Source organism: Medicago truncatula, chromosome 1, assembly GCF_003473485.1.
Source record: "Medicago truncatula cultivar Jemalong A17 chromosome 1, MtrunA17r5.0-ANR, whole genome shotgun sequence".
NCBI classification, from domain to species: Eukaryota; Viridiplantae; Streptophyta; class Magnoliopsida; order Fabales; family Fabaceae; genus Medicago; species Medicago truncatula.
In genome coordinates this window covers 42,664,254-42,688,733 of record NC_053042.1, presented here as the reverse complement: position 1 = coordinate 42,688,733, position 24,480 = coordinate 42,664,254, and the positions used below count along the sequence as shown (strand labels likewise).

Genomic DNA, 24,480 nt, shown 5'->3' with positions numbered 1-24,480 from the left:
AAACTATACGGATTTTTATGACCAAAAAATGCATATGATTGATTGATTCTAAATTAAAAAATGACATAAAACCATCTTCTTAGATGAGGGAAGGAAAAATAGAATTTAGAGAGAACATGAAGAATCTCTCTCTAAAATATATATTTATATGACGAAAGATCATATATATCCATATTGTTATTTCATTTTTTTTTATCACCAAAAAATATCATTTTTTTTGCTACCAAGCCTCCTTATTATTATTTTTTTTGAAAGGTAGTAAGCCTCCTTATTGTTTGCTTGTAAAGAATTAGGATATTTATATATAGCCTAAGCCTAGCAATTGCATTGAAGTGGTTAGGAGAAACAAGATTCCTTCAAACGCACGCAATTGGTAAAATGATTATATTGATCTATTCTTAGGACAGACGTGCCAATTACACGTTAAGCTTGTCTCTAATGAACTTGCAATCATAGTATAAGCATGTATATTAGTCATCAATATATATTATGATAATAGTATCATTGCATATATAACAATATGAAAATGGTACAAAACATAGTGTTAACAATCATACAACCTCACCAGTCATCACCTTCTTCTCCCTCCCATGTCATGATCTCCCATTTCATGAACCAATTAATTTAAAACTTGTGGTTATTAACTAAAGTGTTCATGATGCCCAAACAATTACCACCCAAATCAAATAGAGTACGTGAATCCTGAGAAAATGGTATTTCAACTCCAGGAGATTTCACAAAAGCATCCTCACATGTAGTTTTGTATGATATCACAGAACTGAACTTGTAAAAAGAGTCCACGACATTGTGTTGTCCAAGTAACTCAACTGTCTCATTGATTGCATCCAGCATTGAATTGTATTGTATTTGGCATATCTGAAGAGCTTTCATGGCTTTTTTGTCGGTGTTAGGGTCATTAAGCAACGCTGTAATGATAGCAGCTACACTCTTGGCTTGTTTGAGGGTGAAATCAACCTCAATCTCAAGTGCCTTGAGGGGGTCAAAAGGACCTTTCAAGAGTGATGAAATGGTTGCAGCACAAAGAGCTGGATTTTCTCCGTTGACACATAATTTTACGATCTCAGGATCAGCATTCTTGGCAACGTCTGCTGCAATGGATCCTAGCAAGTTTGGATCTTCAAACTGAAAATCGGAATCATCTGGAGAAACGGAAGCAGAGTTCTGTTTTTTAAGCGGGACAGAATTCTCAAACAGACCAATACCAGCGTTCGGTTTTCTTTTCGGGAGAATGTAATCAACATAGTGGATTGAAGGGGCTGGGGCTGGGACACTTGTGGAAATGTGAGTTGATGGGACGGCATTGGAAGATAGAAGAAGAGAAGAGAAGGATAGGATGACAAGGAGGCTTTTATTGAACCTAGAATCCATTGTCTCTTCTCTTCAAAAAATATTCAAAGAGCAGAGACAAAGAGAGACGGTGAAACTCAGGTTGTAAGGGTTGGGTTTTATTGTTGTAGGTGGAAAGAGAATTTCCACACAAATTTTGGCACCTTTGCAGTTTTTGATTATAGGCTCTCATTAGATTCTGCATAATAATAGCAACCTAAAAGGTTGGTATTCTTTCTGTCAAAACAAAAAAAAAAAGGCCGGTACTCTTGACATTAATTGTCGTCCGTACAAATACATAGAACCTTACACATAGTTAGTATCCACTCCATTTATAATTACCTTCATTTATTTCATTTGGAGAGGTAAAAACACAAAGTTTGAAAAATATTATAAAATAGAGAGACAGGTTGGCTTGGTAAACTAAATGATCTAAAATTGAAATTTAATACAACAAACTAATTCACCTTTATTTAATTTTTCTAAATTTACGATTCAAGTTTTATAATTCTAACTAACATTCCTCTCATTGCATGATAGACTGTGTAATTTAGTAATACAAAATTAGGAGATAAGGGGAATGATAATTTATCAGCATATATAGAACAAAAAATTGGAATATATAATATATAAGCGATCAATAATACAAAAATAAAGAATAAAATATTATATATTCAGATAAAAATTTGAAACCAATCAACGTCATTATTGTATTCATATTCTTCAAAAAAATCATTATTGTATTCATAGAAATTATTTTTAATAATTTAAATCAATAATAAATTTTACAATTCTTTAAAGTATGATAATTTTAGGCCTTAATATAGACCACATATTTCCTACTGAGCCTGAATAATATACCACCTAAAGGGCATATATCTGGTTATGATGATAATATGGATAAATTGAGGAAGCCAAAAATGATATTGAAACAATACGGATTTTTCTTTTTAATTAAGATTATTTTTTCTAAAGTCAACTAGTTACAAACCCGTGCTTCGCACGGGTTGAATAACGTATTTTTTTAAAATTTAGTTTCGAAGGAAAAAATCTTATAAATTACAGAAAATTGTTGTCATTTATAAATGTGAAAATCAAAGCTGCGTAAACCAAAATTTTGCAACATAGAGCCTAAAAACTACATGAAAAATAACATAACAACTATTATAATATCTTATTCCTTAAAATTAACTCGAACGCAAAATTTTGCCCAAGATTTAACCTAACTTCTTTGCTTAATTTTACTGTATTAACCCTATTTAATTTAATCAAAATGTTAACGTTAATTGTTAGGGAAATCAAAATAAACAAATCGCTTCTAATTTTTCTCCTTAATTTTACTAAACAAATTATATTAATCCTAGATTTAATTTATGCAAAATGTCATCTCTTATTTATAAACGTTAACCCGTGATGCAATATTAACCCTAGATTTAAACTAATTTTTTCGTGTGACTTTACTATATTAACCCTAGATTTAATTTATGCAAAATGTCATATCTTAATTTTAAATGTTAACCCGTGACGCAATATTAACCCTAGATTTAACCTAATTTTTTTGTGTGACTTTACTATATTAACCCTATATTTAATTTATGTAAAATGTCATCTCTTATTTCTAAATGTTAATCCGTGATGCAATATTAACCCTAGATTTAACCTATTTTTTCGTGCGACTTTACTATATTAACCCTAGGTTTAATTTATGCAAAATGTCATCTCTAATTTTAACCTAATTTTTCCCTCCACACTTTTGCATTTAATGTTTATCTAAAGTAAAATAAAAGTATATATGTTCCCAATTATATGATGTTTTTTTTGGAAAGGAATAACCGTTAACCCGTCTAACTATACTTAACTTAATCTCTTACTTATAAATGTTAACCCGTCTTGTTATACTTAACCTATTTTATTTTATTTCTTAAAGTTAACCCAGACGCAAAATTTTGCCCTAGAATTAACCTAACTTCTTTACTTAATTTTATTGTATTAACACTATTTAATTTAATCAAAATGTTAACGTTAATTGTTAGGGAAATCAAAATGAACAAATCGCTTCTAATTTTTCTCCTTAATTTTACTAAACAAATTATATTAACCCTAGATTTAATTTATGCAAAATGTCATCTCTTATTTATAAAAGTTAACCCGTGACGCAATATTAACCCTAGATTTAACCTAATTTTTTCGTGTGACTTTACTATATTAACCCTATATTTAATTTATGCAAAATGTCATCTCTTATTTCTAAATGTTAACCGGTGATGCAATATTAACCCTAGATTTAACCTATTTGTTTTAAAAGTACTTTTTTTAGTAAGTACTTAATTGATATTGTGTTTGACCTAACTTCTTAAAAATGTAGAGAAGTTTGAAAAATGTCGGGTCAAACGATACCTTAATCTTCCACAACGGAAATGTAGAAACAACTGAATTTGGGAGAAAAAATTGAAAGAGTTAAAAATATAAAAATTGGAAAATAATTAAAAGTTATTAAAAATATAAAAATTATAAAATAATTAAAAAAAATTGGTTAGAAAATTCATAGGCCATTGTTAAAAAAAATATATAATATTAAAAAATAAAGAAAAGGTTCTCGGCGTAAGTTGAAAAGAGATGTTTGTGAAATAAATTGTCGAGAAGTAGTTTTTTAAAGTAACATTCAACACCTTCTGGTCAAAGCTCATTCCATTCAATTTTATGCGTTCAAAAAAAGTATTTTTTTTAGTAAGTACTTAATTGATATTGTGTTTGACCTAACTTCTCTTTAAAACTGTAGAGAAGTTTGAAAAATGTCGGGTCAAACGATACCTTAATCTCCCACAACGGCAATGTAGAAACAACTGAATTTGGGATAAAAAATTGAAAAAGTTAAAAATATAAAAATTGGAAAATAATTAAAAGTTATTAAAAATATAAAAATTAGAAAATAATTAAAAAAAATTGGTTAGGGGCAAAAAGGGAAATTCATAGGCCATTTTAAAAAAAAAAACTTAACCAATAAGTAGATTACCAAATTGCCCCTTATAGGGGCAAAATGGTAAATTCAATGGACATTTACTTTCTTATTAGTATATAGATCTGAAAAACAAAGTAACATACTACAATGCACATATGTACAAAATTTTATCCACTTGGAACTACTGTCACTTAAGGGAGAACAGGACTGTGGTTTACCGTGGAGGATGGCGAAAACGACAACAGAAGAATCCCCTTCCTAGCGAACCAGCAACAACACATATAAACCTTCATTGCCCATCGGGTATGGTTCCATCCACCTTCAGCCATGATAAATAACAGATCTCTAAATTAAGATGTAAAAACATTTGGATTGTTTGCCGGTTCATGGTTAGCTTGCATTTCAAACTACATTCATCGTCCTTCATGAAGATCTTCAGAGAAAACAGCTGTCCTAGAAATGTTATCATAGTCAAAGGCACTTAGACCAGAATAAGGACCAGAAGAAAACATTGAAGATGCCCCATCAGAGTCATAAGTGGCAGAGGACTGTCTCAGGTTGGGCCTTGTGTTGGATGACGGTAATGCAGGATCATAATTTTCTGTGATGCGCTGAACCATTTTAAGTGACTGTACCACTTCCCCCATTGTAGGTCGTTGATTTGCTTCAGGTGCAACACAGGCTGCAGCAATAGTGCAAACACGGAAAAAATCTTCCTTTGGATACCTTCCCCCAAGCCTTGGATCAGCAAGTTCTTCTAACTGCTCCTTAACTCTAAGAATTGGCCTTGCCTGAAAGTATAGTTTGGTAAATTATTTTCTATGACCTATCAAGTGTAAACTACAAAGGACGAATTTAGTTTCATATTCCAATCATTTCCAACAGAAACCAGGTGGAAATGCTTTCGAGTTTGAACTGAATGAGAATAATGAGGAAATGTTGAGTTATGAATCTAACCCAAGTTACAAGATTCTCTTGTCCAGTTGGCTGTGACATTTCCACAGGTTTCCTTCCGGTCAACAATTCTAACAAGACAACCCCATAGCTATAAACATCGCTTTTAACGAGTAGGTGTCCAGTCATAGCATACTCAGGTGCTACATACCTACATAATAGTTTCATTTCATCTTAAATCTTCACTATAGATCAAACGGAAATAAAAGTGAAAGAAAGAAAAGAATGAAACTAACCCAAATGTGCCCATAACTCGAGTAGACAGATAATTAACTCTGCCTTCAGGTGCTAGTTTAGCTAGACCAAAATCAGCAACTTTAGCATGAAAGTTGTTCTCAAGCAATATATTAGATGCCTTGAAATCTCTGTGTATGACACATGGCTGTGAATCTTCATGCAGGTAAGCAAGTCCTCTTGCAGCATCAAGTGCAATCTTCATCCTGGTGTCCCAATCCAGAGAGCAATTTATTCCCAAGGGACCTAGGGAAATCAGGGAAAATTTCAATTAAGCATAATGAAATTATTTCTGAAAATAACTATCAATGTAACAGGTCATTCAAGATTAAAAAACTGAACCCATTATTCGAGAAATTACAATACCGTGAAGCCAGGCCTCCAAACTTCCATTTGGGACAAGCTCATAGCAAAGTAGGTTTTGTGATGAGTCACGATTGCTATAGTATCCAACTAGTTTTACAAGGTTACGGTGATGCAGCCGGCTAAGCATCTCAACCTCAACCAAAAGCTCTTTGTCACCCTGCTGCCCTCCATTAGTAAGCCTCTTAATCGCAACAGCAGTTCCATCATTCAAAACACCTTTAAAAACTCTACCAAAACCTCCTTCTCCAAGTACACTTGCTGGTTCAAAATTATTTGTTGCTTCTCTAAGATCTTCATAAGAAATAAATCGTGTACTGGTTGGGTGGCGATGTGATGCAACAGATGAAACTACATGTTCTATCCTTGGCTTTTCTGCAGGAAATAAAGCAAAGTGTCAGTAGCAGGCATCAAAGTATATACCACACATTTTACAGACGATAATAGAAATAATATTGTTTGTAAGTGTGCATCAATTTTCTAGTCCCAATTCAATAGATAAAATTGTACACTTAATCAAGTTTCTTGATCAATCACAAAAAATTCATACAGGTTCAAATTCAAATCTAATAAAAATTTCTCTAGTCTACAAACTTCTTTGAAAATACTTGTGCTAAATAAAAGCAATGAATTTGCTTCAGTCCAGAAAACTTTCTATCCATAAACTGCTTGTGTCATGAAGTAGTTTTTCTTTGAAAGGAACCCAATTTGCCTCGATTTAACTGTTACACTCACTGCCTTTATGATATCCAAATCAAGAAAGGTGACCAAGTGTATAACTTATAGCAGTTTTCACCAATAGAATGCTGTTATAGAAATGCAAAAATGAAAAATAAATACAATAACAATCACAACTAGAAAACTTGCCAGTTTCTGTAGGTCTTTTTGTTTTTGGCCTCAGCGTGCATAAACAAAGTATAAGTACACAGATAATGGACATGATGAGTATCCCAGTAACAATTCCAAGGATAACAAGCAAATTTGAATGCCTTCCCCTGTCTGAAGTACTCGATGATGTAGCTGTAGGTACTCGTCTCTCAGGAGTTTTCACAGTTGATGCAGCAAAAGTAGGAGCTGCAGTAGAATGCAAAGATACATTATAATACATAAATGCATAGGTATTTATTCTTAGACCCACTATCCAGGGATCCACCCCCAGAAGGAGGCACATGATTGCTATTCAACTTCTATCGGTAGTCACAGAAAAGTCTCCGGTACTATGCAAAATAGATGCAGTTGCTTAAATGGTCTAAAGCTTTGAATGAGCAAAAAACCTAACAGTATTCAGTAATGTTGCTATAAAATTAAACATGACTAACTAAATGAGTTATATAAAATTCGGGAACAAGGAAGACTGAGAGGCAGTAACATCTTTTAACGGTGAACGTATACAAGGTGCAAATCTATGATGGCTAAAATCTTCTAAGCATTGCTATGACATAAATATTTAACTATGTACAGTCAAAAATCCAGATTTAAGTTTGATAAAGAACAATGCAGCATAAGATTTTCATGAGCATCAGAATTACAAGATTTGGGCTAGCAGGAAAAATCAGAATAAGTCAAGAAGCCATGGTGAGTAAATATATTTTTCTTTCTTTCCTAACCGCATAGAAGTGAAGTAACAATGAAACAAAACAAATGGACAAGTAATCCATATACATGAAAATAATACAGTCTAAGTTTTTAAAACAGCAAGATTACATACATAACAAAGGTTTCAATACCAAGTGAGAAAAAAATTGACTATATATTTTTTGTACAATGATGATCTCATTGCAAGTACTTTTCAAATATTATGAACACCAAAAGATCACAATCTGTGGTGACATATTTCAGAAATTCAGACCAATTTACCTTTAGAAGGAGTTGGAGGTTTAAACCAGGTCAAATTGAGAACCCTGTAATCACCCACGAATCTACTGTCTAGTCGAACCTTATGAAATAAAAGGGAGGAGTTTATTTTAGATGCTTCCTTGGCAGAGAAACTGATCTCTTTTCGCGGAGTGATATACATTGATATATTCCAAGTCGATAAGCTGTGCACATAAAAGTTTATCAGCTCAATTTCTGTAGCACGCATCTCCAATTGTGCGGCCAATTCATCAAGAAAAAGATTCCAGTCGGGGTTTTCCGAGACATTCAAAAGTAGCAGGTCTAACTTTATAGGAAAAACACAATGGCAGCCTTCACTACCTCGTTTCAACACCATGTCTTTTTGACAACAATCTGGTCGAATAAAAAAATCATACTAAGTCATATAGCAAAACAAATTTACAACAACATATTCTAATTAATGGAAAGCAGCATTAGAAATCGGGAAAAAAAAAATCCCTTTACTAGCATTCTTTGATTTTTCATTTTCACTTAAACTTAAAAAAAGATTACAAAAAACAAGATTCAGTATTTTTCCCAGCATTTTCTTTTACCAAATAAAAAATTGTAAAAGAAAATGCTAACCATTTTCAAAAGTTTCCATTATTTCCAAAAATGCAGTCTTCCTACAAAGGCTTCCATCTTTTCTATGTCACAACTCACAACGGAGTCCATCATCTTATTGTTAGCAATTTAAAATAAACGGTTAAATATCTTTTTGATCCTTCTAAATACATCAATTTTCATTTTTAGTCCCTCTAAAAAATTTCATTGAATGATGATCCCTATAAACTTTTCCGCCTTCAAAATTAATCCCAACTAATTAACTCCCATTAACGGAAGCTGACACGGCAGATCCGTATTTAACCCTAAAACAAATTAGTATTTTTGAGAATGAAAATTGAAAATATTTATAGAAAGTAAACAGACCCATAATTTTCTTTTTATTGCAAAAGAGTGTAATGGCTTACTGGAAAGATAAGGGGACAATGGTGGATGAGCCATAACAGAAGGAATTGCATGCATAGGGGAAATAGATAAATGAGAAGCTTCTAGTGTTGTATCATATGCACCACATTCAACTATAAACACTGTACTAAATAAGAACACAAACACTCTTTTCAGCAATATGCATTGACCCATTTCAAACCCACCTGCATCAATTGTGAAAAATACTGAATCAGCGTAAATATATATCATATAGTATGATGAGGCATTAAATTAAGATTGGTTATTGTTGTAATGAAAAGTATAATTACCCATTGAAGAAAAAGGGGGGATTTTTGGGATGAGATGGATCTAAGGGAATTTGGATTGGATTCAAAAAGGAAAAGGGGGGATTTTGAATTGGGGAAGTGAAGTGTGTGCTTGCATGAGGAAGTTGAATCAGTGGGAGAGTTTGGTACTGTTTACAACTATCCCTGTGTGTCTTGTGTGTTTATTCTTTCTTTTTCTGGGTTTTGCTTTGGGAAAGGATTGGAAAGGATTTAGTGGTTTAGTTTTGTGTCATTGCTAGAGTGTGAAAGTGTCATCATGTTTGAAAATTTTGACCATTGTGGTCACATTTGAATAAGACTTCTTGGTGGAAAACCTAAAATGTCCTTCATTTTATAGACTAATATAACGATCTAACTTTTTTTGATATTTCACTTCTTCTAGCACCAAATTAATCGTCATATCGTAAAATGGACTCCTCTCAAGATAAATGTGTTAAGTTGAATATTGATGAAAGTTGTGAAAAATGTGTTAAGTTGAATATTAGTGGAAGTTATGATACTTCCCGTAACATTAGTTTTGGTGGTTTTCTTCGTGACAACAAGGGAGATTGGATGGTTGGCTTCTTTTCTAACGAGGAGTTGTGGGATGCGCTTTTTACTAAGTCATTTGTGGTTTATCATGATTTAATGTTGATAACAACTTTATTTAGCAGGTTATTTGCAAGACATATTCTTTAAAAGTCTTCAATCTTCTTCAACATCCAAATCACTCGCATATACGGTTCTTGCTAGTGATAATTTTTAATGGAGAATGTTAACGAGTGCCCATTCAAAGTTCTGTAATAGGCAGGTTTACATTGAAAAGTGGTATAATTATTGCTGAGACAAAAGTAAAGCCTTGGATTTCCAAGACAAAGTTTCTAATAAGAGATTCTTTAATCAAGGTCCTTAGTGCATTCGTTAGCAAAACTTTTTATTTTATTTAAAGGAGCTTATTCCTAACATTTCTTTTCAACATATGTTTAGAGAGGACAATTGTTGCGTGGATTTCTTGGCCAAACTCAAGCGCTCTTCAAGGCCAGGTGTGACCTTTTGACAGACTTTCCAGTCGGAGTTGGTAACACCCCGTTTTCGCAACTTGAATTTTTTTGCATAAATCAGAGTAAAACAACTCAAACAGGATGCTACACTTCTTTCAAATCTGAATATAGTAAAATTACTAATTATCTCAATCATCAAATTAAATTTTATTGCAGCAGAAATTATTTCAACGTTTAAAACAACCTTGACACAAAGGCCTCAAGGTAAAATCTCATAAAATTATTCCAACAACATGTTCATAAAACTTCATAAAATTATACGTAAGGAACAGAAAGCAACAACAAAATTATCATCTCGTTAAGTATCAGAGCACCTAAGACACACGTGAGAGAATCCACTCACGACCGCAACTATTTTTGGTTACCTGCAAGTTACCCAATCGTGAGGGCAACATTTCCAAGCAGAATGGGGTGAGATTTCACATTCAATAATAATAAGCATATAATTCATCAAATGCATTTAACAACTTAAACTTCATCAATTAATAACATTAACTCTTCATATAAGACTTCATTAATAACTCAATCAACTTCTAATCATCATTAACTTCTTGTTCAAAAAAAATCATCATTAACTTCATATTCATCACATTATATACAACATCATATAGCACATAATAATCAAATCATAAACATCATCATATAACAACATAATCATCACATCATAAACATCATTTTATAACATCATATACTTCACATCATAACATCATCTTATAACATCATATACTTCACATCATCATATAACAACATAAACAACAACGATTAATAAATATTAATACTTCACATAGTTCTTTATTAACAACTCATTGATAAATGACAACTTAACGACAACGACAATGCGACTTCTACAACTTAAACTCAACATATGCAACTTCAACTTCTTAATCATGCATGTGGTACCAACCAGGGCGTCAAGCCCTCAACATAAAGAGCATAAATACACTCACAAGGCATCAAGCCCTCAACATAAGAGCAAAAGCTCACAGAGCATCAAGTCCTCAACGTAAGAGCAAAAGCTCACAGAACATCAAACCCTCAACTTCAAATGAGTATGCATGGACTCAACAACTTACAACTTAGACAACTTCAACAACTCATATGACTCCAATATCTTGGAATAACAACTTACAACTTTGACCAACATATGCAACTTAATGATTTAATAATCAATAACAGCAGAAACAGCAACATACAACAACTTGAATCATAGCAACATTAATAATAACCACTTGGATGGTATAACAACATTATTTCTATATCATACAATATTCACATAATATATGTACCTCAAATTATTCAACAACAACATTCATATAATATATGTATTTCAAATTATTCAACAACAACATTCATATAATATATGTATTTCAACTTATCCAACAAAGATATCCACGTCAAACCAATTAGATCCATCACAACATAGGTTAAATACTCTTAAACCCCCTTAATTAAACTCCTAGTACTTCTAGTTTTGAGTTTTGTAATTATTCTCTAAGTTTTGGATTGACTTAGAAACGGTTATGCTGAATTTTCATAAAATTTCACTAAGACCTCTTTGGAGTATTTTCATCATACCTCAAAAATCAAAAATCATTTTCAAATCAAACCAAAGCCATTCGAAAGCTAACAAAATTATCTACAACTTTCATGTTTACACTAAAGGCCAATTCAAAACAAAAACGTGTGAAAAAGACGCAAGAACATGAAACAGAAGATGCTGTCAATGTGCAGCTCTCGGGAAAAACCCATTTTTCACCCCAAAATCCCAATTTTGACTTCCCAATGCCCAAATTTGATTCCAAAACTTGTCCAACCATTTCTATACATGATAAGGCACTCAAACCATATAAAACTTGACCCAAAACATTATTTTAGAAATTCACCAATTATCAACCTAATTCATCAGTTTATCTACTCTTTCTACGATCACTTTTAGTTTCAAACCCTAATTCTACAACATCAAAACCTATTAACAACTACAAGATTAAACCCTTTTTCAGGATTACATACTTATGATTAAAGAAGGTTAGTTTCACCCTTACCTTAGGTTAGATGATCACAAGTTTCTACCGCTTTCTCTTCTCGACTCTTCTCTTATCTTGGTTTCTCCCTTTTCTCCCAAAAACTGTTTTCACGTATTGTTATTTTCTAATTCTAACTCTCCCTTTTATATAAATCATTAACCTACTTATTTTCTATTCTAATATATATATATATATATATATATATATATATATAATATAATATAAAATATTTCTATAACAAATAACAAAAATATCTCTATAACAAATATATTTCTACACCAAATAAATATATATTTCTACACCAGATAACATTTATATTTCTACACCAAATAACATATATATTATACTAATAAATACCAACATATAACATAACAAAATATCACTCATCAAAATAAATCGACTAAATTATAAAAAGACATCTAAACTCAATAAAATAAATAAATATTAAAAAAGGGCGTTACAGGAGACAATGTTGGGGCTTGATGCCCGAAGTCGAGCCTTGTTTGTAAATTTTTTCTTCTTTTTTCCTTTGTCATTAAAAAGAAAAGCAACTATTAATTTTAAATGAATAGTATTACTTTTTTTTTTGTCAATAAGTCCTAGCTCAACTGGTAAAATACCGAAATTGTTAGGCCAGACGCCTTGACGGGGGGTCGAACCCCCGCCCCTCCACTTGTGTGTGTGAATTTATAATGGCTTTGCCATTTCGTCTATCTAACAAAAAAAAAAAGTATTGTATTTTTGTGTGTGAGAATGAATGAATATCACCACCAAATTATATATTTAGCAAATTTAATAGTATTATATTTTAGACCTCTAGTTTTTCAATTCTCAAAAGTCATTCTTTTAGGAAAGAGAAATTTAATTTTTCAATGTTATTTCATCGTCCTTCTATTCTTGCTCAATGGAAACAACTATAGAATGTTTTCCCAACTTTTGGAATTTTCTTTTCAGCTGCAGGATTAACATGCATTTCTCCTTCGGTGATAAACAGGCGTCGAGACAGAAGGGGAGAGATTACTCAACACAGATCAAAGCAGCTTATCTGAATTAACGGGCATGCAAAGGAAACAAATACCGCTTTTACAAGTAGAATCCGACAGAAAATAATAACAACAACATTGCCAAGTTTTTGTTTTGGATAGACAAAGGTTGATGGTTAAATCGTTAGATTATTACTTTTCCCATCTATGACCTTCTCCCGCGCCGCGCCCTGTAAAATTTTTAAAATTGTCCTTGTGCATTCTCGATTTTAAAATCCAGATTCATGTTTACTATTTGGGGTTTTATAATCCGGACAATTCTTATGTATAATCAGTCATCAAACTCTCATATTTAAGCAGTTTTGAGTTTTGCTTTTAAAAACAACAAAAAGACTAAGTAAAAAAATGCTAAAAACCTGTCAAATAAAATCATACAAATATAAAAATAGCACCAAAAAATTCTAAAAATCAAATAAAACTAATGCAAATTTTTTCGGATTTTTCTGAGAATATGAAAAATAAAAATGAAAAATGGGTCTAAACGATGGAATTTTGAATTTTGAGGGGCGGAGTCCCATAAGAAGTCCCTTCCAGGAGAGTTATGGTGCTTGAATTTTTTTTTATTTTTTGGGAAAGTTTCGGAGCAATCCGATCAAGTAGCCCGAAAACCCAATTTTTAACTAAGAACAAGTAACAATGACCCAAAACAGAAGGATGAGAGTTAGGAAAATTAATATTGTCCTTAAAATGACACATGTTTAGAATTTGTGCTGATACAGTTCGGATTATATAATCCGAAATGTTTTACCTTGAAAAAGGGTGTTTAAGGGGTTTCCGGATTATGTAATCTGAAACATCATGTAACACGCCCTCTTTTTTTAAGTGTAATCCGGAAAAATCTGTTACTCATTTTTTCACCCTTTAACAAAAGAAAACACCATTCCGGATTATATAATCCGGAATGCTCCGAAGGTAATTTTGGAAAAAAATAGGGCGCGCGAGGAAAGACATAAGGTCGGAAAAGTAATGCTTAAATTGTTAATGGATGGTAAACTGTTAGCAGCTGGGATCCAACGCGACATTCAACATAGAACTCCTTCGATATCTTAACTCAAAAATCGCTAAGCTACTCATTCGGTGTCTAAGATAAACCTCATCAACTTTGACATAGATTCATATTCTTGTTTTGATAAAAATGTTTTCAATGAATTCATTCGGGGAATACATTCATAATATACAATGAAGTCCAATGAATTAACAATATATTTACAGCGATGGGTTGTATTAATTAATAATTTCAAATACGAGCTATGTCAAAGATGAATTATCGTTATGGAAGACCCATTACCCGAGCCTTCAGTTCCATCTTCGAAGATAAGTTGGAGCTAGAATGTGCAAAAAGCCATGGAAAGTGTACATCAACGTTCTCAATGCTCTATGCCCAAGAAAAATATGTTCATGTCTTTGGGCAGGCAGTAACACCTTTGTTTCTGGAAGCCATTCTTCGTAGGGAAGCATTTGGACATGCTTCCAAGCAAGGCTCCTTCAGGACGGTGTCATCTTCAGGAAGTGGGGGAAGAACTCCAAATTTGAACTGCAAATTTAAAAGTTCAAGAAAATAGTGACATTAGCGACCTCATCATATAAATTTGGACTCCAAAAGAGATTACGTAATATTACCTGACAGCTATAATCAGCAAAGTTGGGCTTCATGAGTAATGGAACTCCCATATGATCCTTGAAGAAGGTCTAAATTTAAAACAGAGTCAGATCGAACCATCCATAAAATGCAACAACTTCAAATTTTTAACTCTTATACTAACATGAAAAAACCAAGGGATCGGACTCAAATGTTTAATGCATTTCAGTTAAAGACGAATCGTTTGGTTGAATCCGAGTTCAAATCCTGACTGAAACAATCACTGGCCATAATTTTGTTACCGTTGGTCAAACTCTAGATTACTAGAATCCCTTCCCATGAGAACTGGCAGGTGAAGACACAAAAAGACATGAAGAAAAAATGATAGTAGTTTGAAGAATCACTAACCTGTGTTGGAAACTTACAGGTGTTGAGGCAGATACCAACACACTTGCTTTCCTCCAGATACTTGCATCTTTCAACATGCACCTACAACATTTTATAGTACATAAACCACTTTCAATAATACAAGATGGTATTATTATTTAGTCATAAACACGCAAGGAAAGGTATAAGTGATCACCCCACTATTCCATGAGGTTCCATTTGGTAGCTCTACAGAATTGACTTTGCAGGGTCCCATGAGCCATTGACAAGTAAGTGCAGTAACCCTTGCTTCAAAACTTAAATAAAAATTTTAGGATATCTCAAAAAAGTTTCTCACTACCTTGTTACGTTCAGGGAAACATCATCTTGAAGAATTGTAAAATGAGACATAATCCTATCAGACTCACCAACCATTATAGCGGCAACTTTGCCTCCGCCTATAGGAGCTATGAGCATTTTATAGAGCTCCAAAAGGAATGGAGGAAACAAAGACCTCAAAATTCGTACCTGTAACAAGACATAAGGGCTAACAAACTTGCTCTGGACAAATGACCATTCAAAATTTAGAACAATCATATAAGGTGAATTACTATATCACAAATGTTATGACTTACTTTGCAGTGATGTGAAAAGTTGAAACACGTACATGTATGACCAGAATAAGTAACATTGTATTACGGTATGTCTGGAATTGTGGTATAGAGTTGAATCAATGGAGTGGATTGGAATAAAACGGAATAGAATTGAATGAAGTAAAGTCCATTTTTTCACAAAGATAACTAGCTTATTCCATTCCACTCTAGCCACCAACCCAAACATACCTGGTCTATACCAAACTCTTAAAACCAAAATGGTGGAGTTCTTCGCCATCCATCCCCCAAAACATCAAATTCTTATCTCATCATTTTTTCAAATAAAAGTCTACACGAAATAAGTTTCCATTTATATCATCTAATGATTTTTTTATTAACTTGAACCAAAAGATTTACTTTCTCTTTCTAAGGCCCTGTTTGGATACACATACACTACTCACAAGTGCTTATTATGGTAAGTGCTTGTACATAAGCTATTTCTATAGCAAAAGATAAATAACGCTAAATTGTCTTTGTATAAAATATAAGTTGTTTTCATAAGCTCTCTAGAGAACTTATGAAAATAAGTTGAAAACACCTTATGAACAATTTGATAATCTGTTTTCATAACTTCTCATAAACAGACAGTCACACAAAATTTAAGTCAGTCGATAAGCTCAAATAATGCAATCTAAACGTGCATTGCATTAACGGACTTGAATATAAACCTTTTGAAACCATGATTTTGGTTTGTAAGGAACACTTCTGAAGTGAAATATTATTATTATTACATGTTATCGAGATTTTGAAAGAGAAAATTACCGTAGCTTCTATGGTATCGGAGTTTGTAGTGCCTTTCATCATTAGACGGTTAGCAACTTCAATTAGTCCGTCATATCCAGGTTTCTTCGATTCCCATCCCACTTCCTGTTATAGTATTCATAATCACACGCCATTTCTTTCTAAAAGCTATAAATAAGTTAACTAGAAGGGGCTTGTTTGTGTTTGTTTGGTTACCTGAACCAATTTGGTGCGAAACAAATTGAGGAACAAATCATCAATAACCCCTGGCTTGTATTCACTCTTTGGAGCTGCTGCAACTCCCACCTAATTCAAATTCAATCAACACACACACACACACAAAATTTCATAATCGCACACGAAAAACAATAGCAAAATATGCAAACCGTTTTGGGTCCCGACGATGAAGAGGCTGAAACGCAGAACTGACGTTTACGAATTCCATTAGAACAAAGCGGTGGAACACCACCAACAACAATACCTACCGCCTTCATTTCTTTCTAACTGTAACAACTAAACTAACTAACCGCACTTCACTTTAAACTCTCCGTATTCGCTAAGGTCACCGCTTACCGGTTAATTGTTTTTTAACCATAAAATGAAAAGTATGTTAATTGTTTTGACAGAGAATTTGAACTTGGACATTTACCAATCAAGAGAGTTTTGCATTATGTTGAAAAAAATACTTTTCTGCTAATTTGTATCTAATTTATTGTAAAATTAGTCGTTCTAACACATTAATCCATGAGATATATTACTGTTGTTAAACTATGAGTTAATTTTCATTTTCACATTTTCTTAGGAGCCAGAGGATTAACATAATAAAAACTATGAGTTGGTTTATAATAATTTTTAAATGATTTTTAGAGTGTTCCATCTTTTTGCTATAACTTTTTTAAGAGAAATTTTCAAAGAAAACTTTGATTAAGAAGTTTGTTTAAATAGCTTATCACAAAAAGTCATATTAAATATTTCATCATTTGTTATGATTATTTTTTAATAAAAATTTAAAAATCAAAATTAAAATGAGAAGACATTTTTAGTAACTTCTCATAAAAATCATTTTCAAGATTTTTTTTTTTTTTTTTTACAAAAAAATCATTTTCAAGAGATAGTATCTTCTTTTAAAAAATACTTTATTTTTAATGGATTTAATTTATATGTATCTTGTTCCAACTACATTTAATAAAACCAAGGGTACCTTTTTAGGATAGTTCTTAAATTATCTTTTTTTTAGAGGGTCTTAAATTATCTTTATAAATATCTACCTGATATGATTTTAGGATAATTCTTAAATTATCTGTTTTTAGAGGTCTTAAACATGATTTTATACATGTTACAAAAGTTACACCATCGGTACATACAAATTAATTTCATTTTTTATATCCTTAAGTTTTAAAGATTTAAAATGAATATCTAAGTTATTAAATGTCATTTGTCAGAAAAAGTTATTAAATGTTAAAATTACTGTTTTCATTTATAATAAATGAGTTTATAATAGTTTCTACAAAATTTTCATTAAAAACTATTTTGAAAATATAAAGTTAAATCATTTTTTTTTAACCGAGTATATTATGCGTGCAACTCGATAGACTATTCTTAAGGTTTTTTTTTTTTTTTTTGGTTACAAAGGGTTGACAGGAGCAAGAAAAACAGAAGAAAAAAAAAAGAAACAAAAGAAAAACCAAAACAAGCAGCAATCTCCTAATAAAAACAGTGTCTATGGCATCAGTTCTAAGCAGAGGGAGGAGGTCAGCTGGAGGCGATTGGTGGACGACAAGATGAGCATCTGAATTAACACCCAACTTAGCAAAGAAATCCGCGCATTGGTTCCTCTATCTTAATGTGTGATGGAGAGAGATGTTCCGAACAATTAGCAAATCCTTTATATTCTGAATGAGGACGACGTAGGTGTGGTATCTCGAGTGTCATTCATAATAAGATTAACTGCAAGAAGGGAATCCGAGTAGCACATGACGTCATTCATATTCAAATCAATAATCATATTCAGCCCTTGGTGAATCGCTGTTAGCTTGGCCTACAAAATGTCCGTCGAATTCGGGATGAAACCGGAAAAACCTGAGATGAACAAGCCTGCACTATTACGGAGAATACCACCGTAACCAGTGCGGGAAGGAGTACCTAAGCAGCTGCCATCAACATTAAGAATGTAGTCAATGTGATTTTTGTTGTTCCATTTCACAAAACGGTCAGAATGATTCACATTTTCCTCACTATTAAAGGCCGAATTGATATCTACAGCTGTTGAAACGATATTGTTGCACAGTCGAATGAGAGACATGTTTTCATTATTAAGGCACATTAAGTTACGATGTCTCCAAACCCACCAAAGGCCAACGAAAAAGATATTCGGAAGGGAGCCAGACATACCGATCTTGATCCAATCGTGAGATGATGTAGCTGTGAAGAAATCATTACCTGTAAACCCAATGTTCTGCCATATGCTTCTAGAAAAATGACAATCCCTGACACAGTGCAGAAAGGTTTCATCTTCTTCTCCGCATCGAGCGCAGGAGGGAGAGGGAGCTATGTTTCTGTGGTGGAGCAAGGAAAGAGTTGGTACAACATTTTGACAAGCAAGCCAGATAAAAACTTGTACTTTTTCAGAACTTGCAAATTCCAAATCCAAGACCAAGAGGGGTGAGGAATGAGATCAGCTGCCGGGTCTCTGAAGGTGAGAAGCCAATTGATGCCGCTTTTTGTAGAATATGTACCAATTTGGTTTTGAGACCAAATTAAAGCATCCTCAACAAAGTCAATAACATAACATCAACCCTTAACTTTTTTTTTAATGGGAACTTTTTCCTGTCATTAAGGTTACCTTTGAGGAAGGTTTCAAATTCTTCGCACTCGTTCTCGTTGAGGTTGAAAATTAGATCTACATTCCCATCACAACGAATGTCAGTTTTCCTCGCTTGCCATATAAAAAAATAAAAATTTAATCATATTAAAACTATATTTTCTATTTAGTAGAGATTAAAATGTATAATATATAATCAAATATTACGGAAAATTGTGTATAAGAAAAAAAAATTAAATCATACTTTTTTTTTACTAATGTGACGTGTTCAAGGATGGATACAAGGCAAATATCTACATCCCCACCCTATCCTCGAATATGAATATAGAAAAAAAACCAAAATTGACACCCTTATTCGATTAAAATCAGCACGATTTTAAGTAGGTCATGGTTCTGATTTACGTTTCTATGTCGTCTATGAGAAATAAACTTGATTAACATCTTGCAATAATATTATTTTAATTTTTTTTATTATTTCAAAGATTAGGTTGATAGTTACTTCATATTTAAGGATGAACTTGGATATTTACTCCACACTTCACTAAGAGTATTGCTGTTGACACATCTTATTTGACTGATAAACACATGTAAAATATTAAAATATCCTTCGGCAGTTTACTGCCGAAGAACTCATATCATTTTTTTTGTTTAAAATGTTGCTTACGATATATGGATGGAGATACATATATCATAGTACATCACTTTCTCCCACCAAACATAAAAGTTAATCAGTGTACGTTTTGTATATACAAGATATGAACAACGTATCTTAATTTGAGTGGCTAACAAACATTATTATAAAAAGAAAATGAACTTAAACAATTTAGATTCATTGTTTGTTAGTTTACTTTCTAAGAAATTGGTTATGAAAGCACCAAGCAACACGTTGCGGAAAAATGGTTGTACTTTTGTATTTACATAGAGAAATAATATTTGAATAACCACTTTTTGACAACTTATGATAACTTGTGACAACTTTCTCTCTCATATACACATTGTTCTTCTACTTTTTCTTTCTATTGCTTTGATTTTTGTGTCACTACCTAAATTTCTTTATATAATATAGTTGTCCAACAAGTTGTCACATAAAAATGTTGTTCAAATAACATTGCTCATTTACACATCTTTATATGCCAAAAGGGCTATTAATATAACATGGCTATTTATCGGTTTAATGCCACAAATGCATCTCCATCCATATATCGTAAGCAAGTAACCATAATATTTTCAACAAAAAAATGAGATGAGTTCTTCGGCACTTAAGTGCCGAGTTTTCTTTTTTCCTCGGTAGTTAACCGCAGTCGGTTTTATAATTCGGTGGGTAACTGCCGAGAGGTATTTTCGTCTTTTACATGTGTTTCTCAGCCAAACCAAATGAAGAGCAATTCTCTCACTTTAACTATCCACTTTTTTTTTTACCGGTTACCGGTAAATTCAAGTGAAAGACAACACAACGCCAGAATTCGCGTTTTGATAAACCCTAATAAAACCCTTCAAGAAACAACAAGTAGACAAAATCCCTGGCGGAGGTTCGATCATAGAGACTCTGAGATGAATTACAGCCGTTTGATTTCCGGCGGAGGAAGGCTTCTCCGACGACTATGCACGGCTGCGACGGCGGCTGAGCTTCCGAATAAGAAGGCAAACCTTTACCGAAGACTAGCGGACCTAGAAAAGACCGGAGGAACCGTGTCGCAGACGTTGAACCAGTATATAATCGAAGGCAAAGCCTTAGGAAAAGATGAACTCGAGAGATGCGTCCAGGAGCTTCGAAAGTATCGTAGATTCCATCACGCATTCGAGGTATCGCAATTTTCCCACCCTAAATTTTGATTCATGTTTTATCATATATCTTTAGCACCGACACTATTGAAGGTGTGTCCGGTGTCTAACACTTGTTGATGTCTAACACCTATAGGACACTAACATATGTGATTAAATTGAGTTGTCATTTTCTCAAATTATTGTGGGTGTCCTTGCTTCATAATTTATCGTCACAATCCACATAAGCAAAACTAATTTATGTGTAATGAAAGTTTTTTTTTTTTTTTTTTGTTAACAAGTGAATCAACTTGCTTAGTCGTTTTACTTAAGTACCGCTCAAGCTGAAGGGACAATTATATAGTACAGTCTTAAGATTGGCGATGTTGTATGGGACATAGACTTGAGTGGTAAATAACTAACACGAGAATAAAATAAGTGTAGCAGAGATGAGGATGTTGCGTGGTATAAGTAGACAATGATAGAATTAGAAATGACAACATTAGAGAGAGTTGGGTTAGCATCTATCATAGAAAAGATTGTAAAAATTCGGCTTAGGTGGTTTAAGCATGTAGAGAGATGACCTGTAGATTTTGCAGCAAGGAGGGTAGACTAGATGGAGTGTAGTCAAATCACTATAGGCAGAGGAAGACCTAGGAAAACTACAAGGGAAAGTATCAAGTAAGATCTAAAGATTAACGAGTTGGATAGGGATATAGTATACGATAGAACATTATGGCGTCATTTGATCCATGTAGCCGAACCCACTTAGTGGGATAAGGCTTGGTTGTGGTTGTAATTAGAGATATTTTTAATTTGTTTGTGATGTTTTAAATTTTTATAATGATGTTTTGAATGGTTGCAGATAATGGAATGGATGATGATGAGGCAAATTAATTTTTCATGGGATAACTATGCAGTGTATTTAGATCTTGTGTCCAAAGTGAAAGGAGTGGTTGAAGCCGAGAATCACTTCAACAGTTTTCCTCCTCCTGCTAAGAACAAGTACACATACGGTTCTCTTCTAAACTGTTACTGCAAGGAACTAATGCTAGACAAGGCATTGTCTCATTTTGATAAGATGGATGAATTTGGTTATTTGACTAGTTTGTCTTTCACCAATTTGATGTCTATGTATATGAGGCTAAGTCAACCGTCGAAAGTTCCTCAGTTGGTTAATGTTATGAAGGAGAGGAAAATTCGCATGACTGAATTTACATACATTTTGTGGATGAATAGTTGTGCTGCTTTGAATGACCTTGGTGAGGTTGAACGTGTTTATGAGGAGATGAAAAGAGAAGATGAAGACAAAATTGACTGGAAGACTTATAGCAACCTTGCTGCTATCTATATAAAAGCTGGATTTTTTGAGAAAGCCGAGTTGATGCTTAAGAAGGTGGAAGGAGTAATGAAGCCGCGCCAACGCGAAACTTACCATTTCTTGCTGAGCCTTTATGCTGGGACTGGTAATGTTAAAGAGGTTTATAGAGTGTGGGGGACCCTCAAGAAGATCACCCCGGTGACCAATCGGAGCTATCTTATTATGCTTTCTAACCTTAGAAGGCTTAATGATATGGAGGGCATAATAAAATTGTTTAAGGAGTGGGAATCTAGGCATGTTAGTTATGATTCTAGGTTGGTTGGTGTTGCAGTGCAGGCTTACTTGAGTCAAAACATGGACAAGGAAGCTGTGTTGGTCTTTGAGGAAGCTCTCAAGAGCTGCAGAGGACCTTTCTTTAGGATTCGGGAAATGTTCATGGCATCTTTATTGGAGAAAGGTCAATTGGATGGTGCTATGAGCCACTTAGAGGCCGCACTTTCAGAAGCCAGCGATTATAAATACCAACCTTCACCACAAGTTGTGAGTGCTTTTCTGAAGTATTATGAAGAAGAAACAGATCTTGATGGTGTTGATGAGTTAAGCAAGATTCTTAGGAGTCACAATTTTGATGAATCCTATATTAAAACTTGCATTACTGCATCCGAATCATCTCCTGGTATTCATACAGTATTGAAGGAAGATTCTTATGTCAACCAAGCGCACGAGAACTTGTAACTTGGGAGCTGATGTTCACCATGAATACACCACACCCATCATTGAAAAAACAATCACGTGTGTATCATATGTAGGTACTGTTAATTCCGAGCTAGTGATGATTTGACAATCAGGATTGATTTTTTTTCCTTGAGATAAGTACTGGTTTTTCAAATTCTTTCAGAATTGAAAGGTTAGTCTAGTTGTTTTGATGAATCCTATATTAAAACTTGCATTACTGCATCCGAATCATCTCCTGGTATTCATTATTCAGACAGTATTGAAGGAAGATTCTTATGTCAACCAAGCGCACGAGAACTTGTAACTTGGGAGCTGATGTTCACCATGAATACACCACACCCATCATTAAAAAAACAATCACGAGTGTATCATATGTAGGTACTGTTAATTCCGAGCTAGTGATGGTTTGACAATCAGGATTGATTTTTTTTTTTTTCTTCCTTAAGATAAGTACTGGTTTTACAAATTCTTTCAGAATTGAAAGGTTAGTCTAGTTGTTTTGTTTGCTATGATGATTATAAGTTGAATTTTAAAAAAGACAAACTGTCGATGGAAACTAGTTTTACACTTGCATTGTTAGAGTGCTGCATGAGCTCAGTCCAATAGGAGGGAATGTTCTTGTGGGCTTAAGGCAGGATAGGCGCAAAATATGGATAGTCTATGAGAGGAGGAAGAAAAGAAAAGGTGAGATAGTGTTAAGGTGGGCATCTGGCCAATTAGTTATGATTTTCCAATAAGAATGGTGTAGGTTGAATATTGGAACACTCATGTCATCATTATTCTGTTAGGACCCTTAGTTGTAGGCAGAGACAGAATTGTTTTCTCCATTCTGATGAGCCTTAGCTTTGGTAATCTTGCATTGAGTTTTTCTCTCCTTTTCATTGCATTTGAATACAATTTACATTCCTTTTCTCTCTTTCTTTACCGTGAACTAACTTACATCCAATTAGAAACATCTATTTTTCCATTTCATATTACAAATTTCAGAAACATTTGTCAAAAATTTACGATGAAGCAAAATAATGGATTTTTATTGGATGTCGATGTAAACTTGGTTTATATTGTTATTTTTTGGTGAATTACATTGGTATTTTTTGTTTACATGGAATGTGTAATTTTTTTTTGGATATACAAATGTTAGTTGTTACTTTCTACTTCACGAGTTTGAACTCAAGTTCTCCAACTCCTTTAACTCTTAACTCAAACAAGTTTTGCTACTCAACTCCGATTACATGTATATTTAATAGATTGAAAGGAGATAATGTACATACTTAACTATTTAACAAATACATGTTTCGTATGGAATCCTTAAACAATATCTTCTGGTCATTTGTTAGCAAGTCCCAAATCCTTTTAATTTATGAAGATTATAACAACTCAACAGGGT

The 24,480-nt window shown here is 33.2% G+C and overlaps 4 protein-coding genes across 6 annotated transcripts; 1 reads left to right on the top strand and 3 right to left on the bottom strand.

Moving 5' to 3' along the window:
* Window positions 1–571: 571 nt before the first annotated feature.
* On the bottom strand, window positions 572–1,647 carry LOC11414434 (uncharacterized). The gene has a single exon (XM_003591340.3). The coding sequence runs from the start codon at window positions 1,387–1,389 to the stop codon at window positions 625–627; it is 765 nt and encodes a 254-aa protein (XP_003591388.1). The 5' UTR covers window positions 1,390–1,647; the 3' UTR covers window positions 572–624.
* Window positions 1,648–4,340: 2,693 nt separating this feature from the next.
* Window positions 4,341–9,275, bottom strand: LOC11414433 (probable serine/threonine-protein kinase PBL7). 3 transcript variants are annotated; one of them, XM_039829801.1, is made up of 8 exons: window positions 8,992–9,275; window positions 8,704–8,895; window positions 7,715–8,086; window positions 6,725–6,931; window positions 5,861–6,232; window positions 5,497–5,740; window positions 5,264–5,411; window positions 4,341–5,097 (listed from the first exon to the last, which is right to left on the bottom strand). In XM_039829801.1, exons 1-8 carry the CDS (start codon window positions 8,993–8,995, stop codon window positions 4,720–4,722), a joined length of 1,917 nt encoding a protein of 638 aa, XP_039685735.1. In that variant the 5' UTR covers window positions 8,996–9,275; the 3' UTR covers window positions 4,341–4,719. The 3 variants fall into 3 exon arrangements, with proteins under 3 accessions (XP_039685735.1, XP_039685736.1, XP_003591387.2); XM_039829802.1 differs by having other exon boundaries at window positions 8,887–8,895; XM_003591339.3 differs by having other exon boundaries at window positions 8,704–8,886.
* A 4,962-nt stretch (window positions 9,276–14,237) lies between these two features.
* On the bottom strand, window positions 14,238–17,024 carry LOC11412268 (beta-carotene isomerase D27, chloroplastic). The gene is made up of 8 exons (XM_003591337.4): window positions 16,842–17,024; window positions 16,672–16,761; window positions 16,477–16,581; window positions 15,490–15,589; window positions 15,279–15,370; window positions 15,104–15,184; window positions 14,737–14,805; window positions 14,238–14,650 (listed from the first exon to the last, which is right to left on the bottom strand). The coding sequence occupies exons 1-8, from the start codon at window positions 16,947–16,949 to the stop codon at window positions 14,513–14,515; spliced, it is 783 nt and encodes a 260-aa protein (XP_003591385.1). The 5' UTR covers window positions 16,950–17,024; the 3' UTR covers window positions 14,238–14,512.
* A 3,697-nt stretch (window positions 17,025–20,721) lies between these two features.
* On the top strand, window positions 20,722–23,509 carry LOC11414882 (pentatricopeptide repeat-containing protein At1g02370, mitochondrial). Its single transcript, XM_003591336.4, has 2 exons — window positions 20,722–21,079; window positions 21,903–23,509. The coding sequence occupies exons 1-2, from the start codon at window positions 20,828–20,830 to the stop codon at window positions 23,091–23,093; spliced, it is 1,443 nt and encodes a 480-aa protein (XP_003591384.2). The 5' UTR covers window positions 20,722–20,827; the 3' UTR covers window positions 23,094–23,509.
* Window positions 23,510–24,480: the final 971 nt, after the last annotated feature.